Raw genomic sequence first — 11,880 nt, 5'->3', positions numbered from 1 at the left:
TGAAGCTTACATGAGGGTCAGTCTGGGCAGTGGCGAGTTGGTGTAGATCCAACAAACTGGTTCACATTCTTCTCCAGATCCAGGGCAACCTGCATTGCCTGCAGACTGTTACCCCACTCATCCCTCTCTGGCTTCTGAGAATAGAAAGAAGGACAGTTAAGCTTCAGAATCAGAATACCTGCAGCATGGGAGCAGGCCATTCAGCCCATTGAGTGTACAACTACCTGCTGCAGAGAATCCCACCCGCACGCTATTCCTTTAACCCCAGATTTCACATGGCCGATCCTCCCAACCTAGACATCTGTGGACTGTGTGAGGACACCAATGCAGACATGGGGAGAAGATGTAAAGTCCAGAACCAAAAGGAATTGTAGGAACTGCTGATGCTAGAGTCGGAGATAACAAGGTGTGGAGCTGGAGGGACATAGCAGGCCAGGCAGCATCAGAGGATCAGGAAAGCTGATGTTTCGGGCCTAAAGCTTCTTCATTTAAAAGAAAAGGAAGCTTTAAAGTCCAGAGCCAAACCTGGGTCCCCTGGCACTGAGGCAGCATTGCTAACTACTGAACTACTGCCATCTGTCAACAGCGGCCATACACACCCCCCACCCGCTCCCCCAACTCCAACCTTCACATCCTGGAGGAGGACTCGGCCTCCACGCTGATTCTGGAATTTCAGCAGCTTCTCTGCATGTTCCTGCTTCTCCTGGAACTGATCTTTGAAGAACTGGGAGAAATGGGGGAGGGCAACATCATCCCGGTCAAAGTACACTATCTGGAAAAGAAATCAAGTTACATCCCACTAAACACACCACTGATAATTGGGGCCATTCTCAGAATGGCAGGGTTAGTTTAGTCTTCCAAAATCAAACTGAAGATCAGGATTTTATTCTTGGCACACATGCTTCCCAATAGAGTTGGGACACTGGTCAGTGATTAAAACCCAACAGGCCCACCAATGAAAGCTGTTCCCACCTCAAAGGGAGCTGAAAGGGATTTCATCCTCATGTCAGACTTCCTTAGGAGGAAGCCCGGAGTGTGATGAATATTCTCCATGTGTCTGTTATATTTCCACATCTCCATTCAAGCAGCACACACCATCCAGATCAAAGCAGCCAACTTCATTGCTACTGTAGTCACCATCTCCCTGCAGTGTCCACTATGTACCAGGTACCCTTCAGCATTCAAGGGTATTACAAAGATTCTAAAATCAATAAATCCTACCATTTTGGAAGGGCATGGGCACACTACTACCTGGAGCAAATGGCCATTTTGTTTCCCATACCATCCTGATTTGAAATTCCATTTCTTCACCGTCATCATTTGACCCAATGCCAGGATATTTCATCCACCCTGTGCATGCACCAATAGCTCCATTCTTTCAGCTGATCAAATAGCTTCCTGACCACAAACAATCCACTCATGAAATGGTGAAAGCAGAAAAAGTCAAGTAGTCAACAACTGAGGCCTACTTAATGCCAGTCACACTAAATAGTCATGGTCAGAGAAGCCAGTCACTGCCATAGCTCTCCATTACAGTATCAAAACCTGCATGATGTTTATTTAGGATCAGCAGAAGAATAAGCATAAAATCAAGATGCTTCAAAATATCACAAAAAGGTGACTAGCCATTGGGCAATTGTAGAACGAGTCAGGAGTTGCAATCAGATCTACATATTTGTCAATTCTGCAGAGAGAAAATGACAATTACTGCCAGGCAAAGGCCTGTAAGTGAATTGTGAAATAACTCAGAACACTGCACCTTCTATCACTGAAAGATAACTGGAGCATGACTTATTGTACATCAGTACCACACCCTATTGTTACAATAACATGACATTTATCCTGAAGTGATCTTTAAGGTAAAAGCTACAAAACTCAATCTACAAGAATGTCAACTTAATTGGAGACAAAGAAAGCAGTACACTTTAAGCATAATAGATTGAATTTTTAACCCCCTTAGAGGCAACACTCACCAAAGACTGATAGAGATAGGAGGCAGTGAGCTCCACATTAATCTGCTTGTTAACAGCAGCTTCACAATCCTGGTGATACTTTTGACTAATCTGGGAACTCATTTTTGTGATGAATATTATATTTATATAATTTTTTTTTCCCCCCTATCTTCCCCACAACTTCACAAATAACACCAACAACATACAAAATAGCCCCCACTTTGGACTCTATTTATACTCCAGGAGCAGACCCTCATTTTATTAAACAATAAATGACATCATCAGTGATGGCCAATCACTCTTGTTAATCGATTGATCAGCTGCCATGTCCAATCAGTGCAGGATGGGAATTGGATCCAGAAACCGATCAGAATTGACAACTGGTCGATGATGGAATTGCAGATTCACCTTTGACCTCCTGCACAAGTGTAAATGCTATCAGTATATCTATCTGAAAATGAGAATAAAATATACTCTAAAACTTCACTTTTGTATCTGAGAGTATGTGTTAAGACACGCTCATCACAGATTTGCAGAATTCTGTCAGTTTGTTACTCTGAGGGATTTGTCTTTGTACCTTTTGAATGACAGTGTTGGAGTTCATTGAAAAATGGCTAGATTTTTTGACAGTAAACATTTTCCTATTGCTGTACAGCAACAGAATTAATGTGCTTTTGGATCATCTAATACAGGCAACTCATGTACTTTGTGGATCCATTCTGAATCTGCTGTGATCTCCTTGACGTTGGGTCTCAGGAAACCCAGTTTGAAAAGCAAAACATTAAATGTGCTGAGTGCCTCAGCGACATAGCAGGCCTCAGGCCTCAGGCCACCATGTCTAAATTGCTGCTGGAAATGTATTGCACATTTAACGTTTCCATCTCCATGTTGAGTTTTAATTGTTTGAAGCAGAACTAGCCCTGAAACTCAAGCATGTTTCCAAGTGGTGACGTTCTGGTACAGTTTACATTGCATTCTGTCGAACGTAGAGCTGAGCAACTGGCCTCCCAGCCCAACTTGGTCCATACCTGCATCTGCATTTATATGAGGTTCTCTCAACCTAAGGTTGATTGTGTCGAATTGAGCAGCTTCCCCTGGGCTGGTGGCCTGTGAGGCTTTGGGAATTGAAGATCCCCACACAATGTTAGGGTATGATCACAGCACTGACATATAGATTATTGGAAACAAATGACTTTTACACACTAAGTGCTTCAAGTACCAGGTTGCAGTCTAGCCCTAACTTGTTGGAAAGACTTAAAAGTTTGAACATTATACATTAGACCATTGTCAGGAGTCAACACTTGTACATACTCATAGCTATGAGATCAAGTCGGAGGTTGGGAATTCTGTCGCAAATTTCTCAACTCCTGAGTTTCTAAAGTCTGTCCACCATCCAGAAGACTGAAGTTAGGAAGTGTGATGGAATACTTTACAATTTTCTGATTCAATGCAGTCCCAACTACACTGTTGTAAATGTTAATCTGCATGTAAATCTATCACCATCCTGACTTGGAACAATATCAGTGTTTGTGAATCCAAATCCCAGAACCCCCTCCTCAGCAGCATTAGCAGCATCATTCTGGTCTCTCCTACACCAGGTGGACTGTAATAACCAGCTCATCACCACCTCCTGAAGCGTAACAGTTGCTGAGCACTAAATGTAGCCTCGCCATTGGCACACTCAAGATTGACTATATATAAAAAGCATGCTGGGACAGGGTAGGGGAGTCCAAAACTAGAGGGCATAGGTTTGACGTGAGGGGGGAAAGATTTGAAAAGGACATGAGGGGCAACTTTTTCACAGAGGATGGTGTGTGTATGAATGAGCTGCCAGAGGAAGTAGTAGAGATGGGTATAATTACAGCATTTGAAGGATGTTTGGACAGGTACATGGAAGGGAACAGTTTAGAGGGAGATGAGCCAAAAGTGAAGTTCAGTTTTGGAAACTTGTTTGGCATGGGTGGGTTGAGCTGAAGGTTCTGGCTCAGTGAACTATGACTTTAATAATATACAACAGCATATTCCTTTGTGTTTACTACTTTATGTTGGCTTTGTGGTCAGCACTGTTGCCTCACAGTGTCTGGGACCTGGTTTTGATTCCAGCCTTGGGAAGTTTGCACATTCTCCCCATCTCCATTCTGTTTTCCTCCCACCATCCAACAATTTGCAAGTTAGGTGGATAGGCAATGCTAAGTTGCCAATAGCGACAAGGGGCTAGCTACATTAGCCATGGGAAACATAGGGACAAGGGAATGGGGTGGGTCTGAACAGGATGCTGTTCAGAGGGTCAATGCTACATGGGTCAAATGTAGCATTTGGACACTAGGGATTCTATTGTCAAGAATTAAGATTGGTCAAAATAAAAAGGCTTTACGTGGTGGAACAAATATGTTCAGGCACATAAAGAACCACATCCTCTTCAAAGGCTGTAGTGCGTACTAGCTACAAAACTCACCGAAACAATCCCCAGGATGTTTCTGACCTCTCGAATGATAAAGGAAATGGCTGTACAGGGAAGTCCACATCTCCAGGTTTCCTCCCTAAGTCACACCATTCCCAACTTGAACAGAAATCACTGCTCATTCAACATCACTGGGTCAAATCAAACTCCATCAGGAGAAACCTTCACCAGATAGGAAGGTCAGAGAAACCAAAGGTCGCAACTTAGCATACAAACCACTGACAATAAATGCTGGCTTTAGCAGCAAAAGTAAATGAAATACAAGCATTTAACCATGAGTATTTTGTTATTCTGAGGTCACTATTATCCTGCTGTATTTCACAATGAGACTATGCCTTATAATCCAACACAGTTCAGGAGATTTTCTTCACCTGACTCCCTGGAAAGTGGCTGTTGTGAATGTTTGGGCTGAATTTTTCCAGCTCTGGGTTAGCAGGCTTGAGGTTGTTTTTGGAGGGGTTGGGCAGGGCGCACAGTGCATGGAGAAGGGGTTGTTTGAAGTGAGTCATAGCACAGAGAACAAAGGTTAAATGAACAAACCACACCAAGGCAACTTTAGATTGTTTCTGAGGAAGGTTCCCCCAGTGTGGGGGTAGGTGAAATTGACTCCTTATTGTACTAATTTAAGCAAGGTACCCCCAACAGCAATATGTTTCTCTCAGACTAAGGCAGAATGAACTGGTCAGTATGGCCAACTGTTGATAGCTGTAACAAGGGGTAAAGGTCTCATCCCCCAACCTGGAGCCACAGGGGAAAGAAAACACCAACATTTAACAGTAGAATATACTGGTCCTGTTAAAGCCCCACTAGAGCTGCAGCAGTTGGAGGTTGCGATTGTATTGTTGCCAGATTATCAGCTCCAGCATCTGGATTGATCAGAGCCTGATGGAGCTCTTCCCTTAGGCCTTAGTTGATGCAGCTGGTCTGGTGAGCCAGATCATGTAGTTTTGGCTCCTACTTGTTATTTATGGCTAAATGAAATAAATCAATCATTGTGTGGGAGAGACTCAAAGGAAGCTATTTTAATGGGAAACCTGGAAGTGCACATAGAATTAGTTATGTAGAATGTGTGAGAAACTGCATGTCAAGTCTTTCCCTTTCCAAAAGCATATGGTAACTCCCTTTCTCCAAGGAAGGCCTAAGTTCTTTTAACTACAAAATTATAACTGTTAAGTCCAGAAGAGCAGTATTTGTTGTACAAGATATTTTCCCACTGCACAGTGGGCATCTGAAACTCAGGCTCTAGTTGGATGCATAGGACAGGGGTAATTCAAATGGAGTATTGCTGACCTATGTGGAGAAGTAGAAAAAACCTCTAGTGAAGTGTTTTAGTCCAATTAGGAATTTGAACAGCCAAATTGCTGAAAGATTACCAGTAGCCATCAAGAGCTTGAAGCCAAAGTGAAGTGTCACGGCTGAATGATAGACAATAAGCAAGATCAATACATCGTTTTATTCATTTCCATTCAGATGGTACAGCCATTACATTCTTTGCTACAAGTTCCTTCTCCCTGGAAGGAGCCAGATTGTCCAGGTGAAGTGGGTAATGCATTAAGACCAAGCAGACAATACTCCATGCCACACTAACTGCTGTCCTCCAGGGAGAGCCTGTCAAACAGGTACTCTCCCATCCCATTCTCAGGAGCTCCCAGACGCTTCAGGTTGGTGATGTAGTCCCCAAGTTGCTTGATGATCTTCACCTCCTCATCCAAATAGTGGGTCTCCAGGAAGTCACACAGCTGGAACAGAGGAATATGACAACTGGGTGCATTTACACTATCCAAGACAATTTCAGAATTCCCACTGCAAAACAGACTGAGCTATGCTAGCTCTAGATAGCCCTGAAAATCTAGCTAACACCTGGAGAATTTGTGCCAGTGAGGACAAGTACATTTCAGCTGCTTCATCTTGCAGTTTGTTAAATGGAGCTAAGTTGGATTGTGATGGATAATGATCATCCCACTGAATTCTCATTCAGTAGAATTGCAGTGGCCAGTATCACTTCAGCACTCCCACTAGATTATAATCCAAATACCTTTCGTTCATTGCTGAGCATTTGTAACATTGTAATCGTCAGAATGGATGTGAAGTGATCACAATGTCATTCCTGGACAAAGTGTCACATCAGTGAATTTCCAATCCACAAAGACCAACCAATGAAGTGTTGCCCTGAGGGTCTAGCAGTGATGAGAATGAGGAGGTGAAGCTTACATGAGGGTCAGTCTGGGCAGTGGTGAGTTGGTGTAGATCCAGCAAACTCTGGTTCACATTCTTCTCCAGATCCAGGGCAACCTGCATTGCCTGCAGACTGTTACCCCACTCATCCTTCTCTGGCTTCTGAGAATGGAAAGAAGGACAGTTAAGCTCCAGAATCAGAATCCCTGCAACATGGGAACAGGCTATTTGACCCATACTGTCCATGCCATCCCTCTGAAGAGCATCCCACCCTGATCCACCCTTGACCAATACCCATGGCTAATCCACCAAGCCTGCTTGTGGTTGGAGTGTGGATCCAGAGCAAACCCATGCAGACAGGGAAACAAGCAAACTCCACACAGACAGATAATCAGTGCAGGCTGGAATCAAATCTGGGTCCCTGGTACTGAGGCTGCAGTGTGAACCACTCACTAATGTGCTACCCATGAAGTCCAGATCAGTTAGGGTTGCTTTCATCTCGCCCATTTGTCTTTGTTCTGAAAGAAGTTCAGGAACAGGTCATTGTGGGGATAGGGATTAAATTTGCACAAGATCAATTGTTTGGACCAGATGGACACTGAAGCAATGTAGAGCAGGACCTTCACAACTTAATCAAGTTAATTTTCTTGTGTAGTTGTAGTGTCCCCATCTCTGAACCAGAAGGCCAATGTACAATTCCCACTTGTACATATAGTTTCATATATGCCTGAGCAGGTTATAAGTGTGAAGACATTGAATTCATTTAAGGGACAGCAAAATGTTTACAACACTGAACAAAGGTACCTTGGTGTCCAAGACCATCGATCCTAAATGTCTCAGCACATGTAGACAGGAGTGGGGGTGGAGGGTCGAAGGCAGCATATTGAATGCTTGCCTTCATTAGTTGGGGCACAGTATAGGGACAAATCTTGTTACAAGCTTCATAAAACATGGTATTCCATCTTTGGCCCAGCCAGTGTGGTGACCAGAAGGACAGGATGGCACTGGGAAGGGTGCAGACAAGTTTCACCAGGATGCTGCCCAAGATTGAAAATCCACCATGGGTAAAGATTGGAATTTCCTTAGAGGAGGGGTTGAGGGGGCTTTCTGATTAAATACAGAAGATTGCAGTCTAAACAGTAGATGGAGAGAATCTCTTCCCCTGGCAGACACCAAGAACAAAGGGAAGCGGTTTGAGGAATAAACAGTTGAGGGGATCTGAACAATCTCTTACCAATAAGGGTGGTAGAAATGTGGAATTTACCATCTGAGGGCATAATGGAAGCAGCTACTCCAGCAACATTTAAGCAGCATCTGGACAAAGCCTACGGTGCCATGGCATTAAGGTCATGGACTGAGTGCAGTTAAGTGGAGTTAGTGTAGTTTGGCCTGTCAGCCTAGGCATGGTTGGGCCAAAAGCCCCATTTATATGCTGCATGGCTGAGATGGAGGAGATTAATGGAGAAGCCAAGCAAAGAGAACTTGCCAACACCACCCCCTCCCCCCACCCCCAGCCATAAGGCAGGGAAAATCATGACACTGGCCTCAAGCCACGTCATGAGACCAACCATTTCCCACCACCACCACCACCCCCCCCACCAACTCCAACTTCAACCTTCACATCCTGGAGGAGGACTCTGCCTCCACGCTGATTCTGGAATTTCAGCAGCTTCTCTGCATGTTCCTGCTTCTCCTGGGACTGATCTTTGAAGAACCGGGAGAAATGGGGGAGGGCAACATCGTCCCGGTCAAAGTACGACATCTGGAAGACAGAACAAAGTTAATTCCCATTAGTGTGTCACTGGGCCCAATGCGAGTTCAGCCTTCACAATCCAACTGAATGCAATGAGCTGAAACTTGTGGTATATTAAAAGTGGTTGCAAACCCAGTGTTGTCCTGTTAGCTATGCAGATGGATTTAAATTGGTTCCACACTGAACAGTAAGTTGGAGGCTTTGCCTGATCAAAGCTACATCAGAAGAAAGAAAATCATTGGATCACAAGCACAATCTACTCAACATTAACCAGAGGAAAACACCACGTCACTGCTACATTTGTCTCAAGTGAAAGAGATACAAAGCTGTTATCAGAACAAGATCAGGCATAGGCCATTCAGCCCCAAGCCAATGAGAAAGTAACCAAAAGTCTGTTGCACGACACTATATTTTGCCCTTTGGGAAAAATGTTGGATATTGCTGTAAATAACCAGGAGGGAGAGTTTGCTGCAAATTGAAGGTCAGTGGGAGAGCACACGAGGTGAAACATGAACTAAAAAGTCAAATACAGGAAAGGCCTAGTGTGACCCAAAGATCAGCTATTGTTCTGCAGAACAATGTCACTGGTTTAAAGGAAGAAACTAAAAGCATCACAACATACCCGAGAGAGCAAGAACTGCAGATGCTGGAGTCATAACCGTAGAGCCGGAACAACAAGCCAGGCAGAGAAGCAGGAAAGTTGACGTTTTGGATCAGGACCCTTCTTCAGAAGACACCCCACCATTGTTTTGATATAATCCATAGCCATATTTAGATTGAATTTTTTTGAACCAGCATGTTTACAAGTGATTGTATTGGGGCTCAAGAAGGGGTACAATGCGAAGAAAAGAATGTATTCTTTTGCTATTGGTTATCAGAATATGCTGACAATAGTTATCTTCTTAGAGCAAACTTGGTGAGAAGTTAGTTTTGCCCTTACAAGACAAATAGCCAAGTTTATCTTGGTGATTTAATTGGGTAGTTAAAAGTTGAAGATGTAGAACAGTGGAGATTTTAGTTGGCACAGTTCCCCATTGAGTTGGGACACTGGTCAGTGATTAAAACTGAACAACTGGCTCACCAATGAAAGCTGTTCACACCTCCCAAATGAGTGTATAGGCACTTCATCCTCATGTCATGAAGCAACTTCCTTCCAACAGGGACAAGCCCAGAGAGTGACAAATATTCTCCATGTGTCTGGAAAAGTAGAGCTACAACATGCAAGAAGCAGACACCATCCAGGACAGAGCAGCCCACTTCATGGGGACTGCATTCACCACCTCCTTTTAGTGTCCATTATCTACTAGGTACCCTGCAGCACTCACCAATGTTACTTCAACACCTTCCAAACACATTCTACCTCTCAATAATGCACATCCCTCCATTTATCTTTGTATCATCTGCAAATTTAGCAAAAATGCCCTCAGATCCTTCATCTAGAAGAAAAATGCATGAAGTCCCAGCACAAACTTGCAGCAGAACATCACTAGTCACCAGCTGCCATAGTAGGAAAGACCCTTTTAATCCCACTCTGCTTTCTGCCACCACCTGGATAAAGGGGCCAGTGTTTTAAATCAGGATGGCATGGAGACAAATCTCTATTTCTTCAGTAATGGAGTGACAAAGCTGGAGTGTGTCTTGCACCCACAGAGCAAGAACAGGTCAGCAGATCAACTCTTCCTCCAGAAGTTGAAGGGATAGTCAACAAGTGGTTCTGACCACTGACTTGCCATTTGTGAATGGTGGGCACAAAAAGGCTAAATAGACCACAAGTGAGGCATACTCTAGTGGGTGCCAGTCACAGCCTGACCTTAAATACTTGTGCTCAGATAAGCACAAAAAGTTTGTCAATCACAACAATGCTACATTGCAGTATGGAAATTAGCATGTCCATTTCCAGATCAGCACAAAACTAAGCAAATATAGTCAAGATATGTTACAAATGGTAGAAACAGGGCAACTATCCAACAGGCACTTCCTTTCTCATAGGGCTCAAGTTAACCATTCTTTCTAAGATAGTACCAAATATCTAGTTTTGACAATCCTGGAGAGGAAGTGAGTTACTGCCAGTCAAGGCCCACTAAGTGAATCATAAAATAAACACCAAAAACACCTCATCCTCCATATAATCACTGAAAGCAACTAAGACATCAGTTATTGCACATCAGTATAAAACCCTATTGATACCACAATATTGCATTTATTGTAGCAATATTTAGGTAAGAGCTACAAAATACAGTCTACAAGTATGTCAACATCATTAGAAACAAGAAAGAAGTCATTTTAGTATAATAGATTAAAGTTTTAACCCCACAGAAACAACACTCACCAAAGACTGATAGAGATAGGAGGCAGTGAGCTCCACATTAATCTGTTTGTTAACAGCAGCTTCACAATCCTGGTGATAGTTTTGACTAATCTGGGAGGCCATTTTGTGATAAATATTACTTTTCCTTTTCTCTCACACCAATTATACCAAAAACATCACTGCCTTGGGACTCTATTTCTACTCCAGGAGCAGACCCTGATTTTATTAAGCAGGAAATGACATCATCAGTGATGGCCAATCACTCTTGTTAATCACTTGATCAGCTGCCATGTCCAATCAGTGCAGGATGGGAATTGGATCCAGAAACCGATCAGAATTGACAACTGGTCGATGATGGAATTGCTGATTGACCTTTGACTTCCTACAGAAGTGCAAATTCTGTAAGTATATCTACCTGAAAATGAGAATAAAATATACTCTAAAACTTCACTTTTGTATCTGAGATTATGCATTAAGACACGCTCATCACAGATTTGCAGATTTCTGTCAGTTTGTTACTCTGAGGGATTTGTCTTTGTACCTTTTGAAAGACAGAGTTGGAGCCCTTTGGAAAGTGGCTAGATTTTGTTGACATTTTCCTATTGCTATGCAGCCACAGAAATAATGCGCGTTTGGATCATCTAATACAGCAAACTGATGTCCTTTGTAGATCCATTCTGAATCTACTGTGATCTCTTTGACCTTGGGTCTCAGGAAGCCCAGTTTGAAAATCAAAGCACTAAATGTGCTGAGTGCCTTAGGGTGGAATCTTGGAGTTATTTTGCAACTCACTTATAGGGTTGTGACTGGCAGTAACTGTCATTCCCTCCCTAGGATTGTCAAAACTGGATATTTGATGAGAGTACTTTTAGTGGGGGAGTGTGGGGAGGGGAGGGCACGGTGGCTCAGAGGTTAGCACTGCTACCTCGCAGCCAAAGTCTCGGGTTTGATTTCACCCTCAGGCACTGTCTGTGTGAAGTTTGCACATTCTCCCCGTGTCTGTGTGGTATTCCTCCGGTTTCCTCCCACAGACCAAAGGATTGCAGGTAGATGGATTGGCGACGCTAAACTTGCCACAGTGGCCTGGGATGTGTCGCCAACTGGATTAGCCAAGGGAAAAGCAGGGATAGGGTAGGGAGATGTGTCTGGATGGGACACTCCGCAGAGGTTCAGTGTGGACTACATGGGCCAAATGGCCTGTTTCCACACTGTAGTAATTCTATCATTCTAT

General features: G+C 43.5%; 1 protein-coding gene and 1 pseudogene across 1 annotated transcript; both read right to left on the bottom strand.

Annotated features, from left to right (window-relative positions):
• Positions 1 to 2,166, bottom strand: part of LOC109937468 — a 9,543-nt pseudogene extending 7,377 nt beyond the window's left edge.
• Positions 2,167 to 5,847: 3,681 nt separating this feature from the next.
• Positions 5,848 to 10,817, bottom strand: LOC109937467 (ferritin, heavy subunit-like). Its single transcript, XM_020536045.2, has 4 exons — positions 10,671 to 10,817; positions 8,204 to 8,350; positions 6,625 to 6,750; positions 5,848 to 6,152 (listed from the first exon to the last, which is right to left on the bottom strand). The coding sequence occupies exons 1-4, from the start codon at positions 10,770 to 10,772 to the stop codon at positions 5,997 to 5,999; spliced, it is 531 nt and encodes a 176-aa protein (XP_020391634.2). The 5' UTR covers positions 10,773 to 10,817; the 3' UTR covers positions 5,848 to 5,996.
• Positions 10,818 to 11,880: the final 1,063 nt, after the last annotated feature.

The sequence above is a fragment of the Rhincodon typus genome, chromosome 37 (assembly GCF_021869965.1).
Source record: "Rhincodon typus isolate 14 chromosome 37, sRhiTyp1.1, whole genome shotgun sequence".
Taxonomy (NCBI): domain Eukaryota; kingdom Metazoa; phylum Chordata; class Chondrichthyes; order Orectolobiformes; family Rhincodontidae; genus Rhincodon; species Rhincodon typus.
The sequence above is the reverse complement of the archived record's forward strand: the minus strand, read 5'-3'. Positions and strand labels throughout refer to the sequence as shown.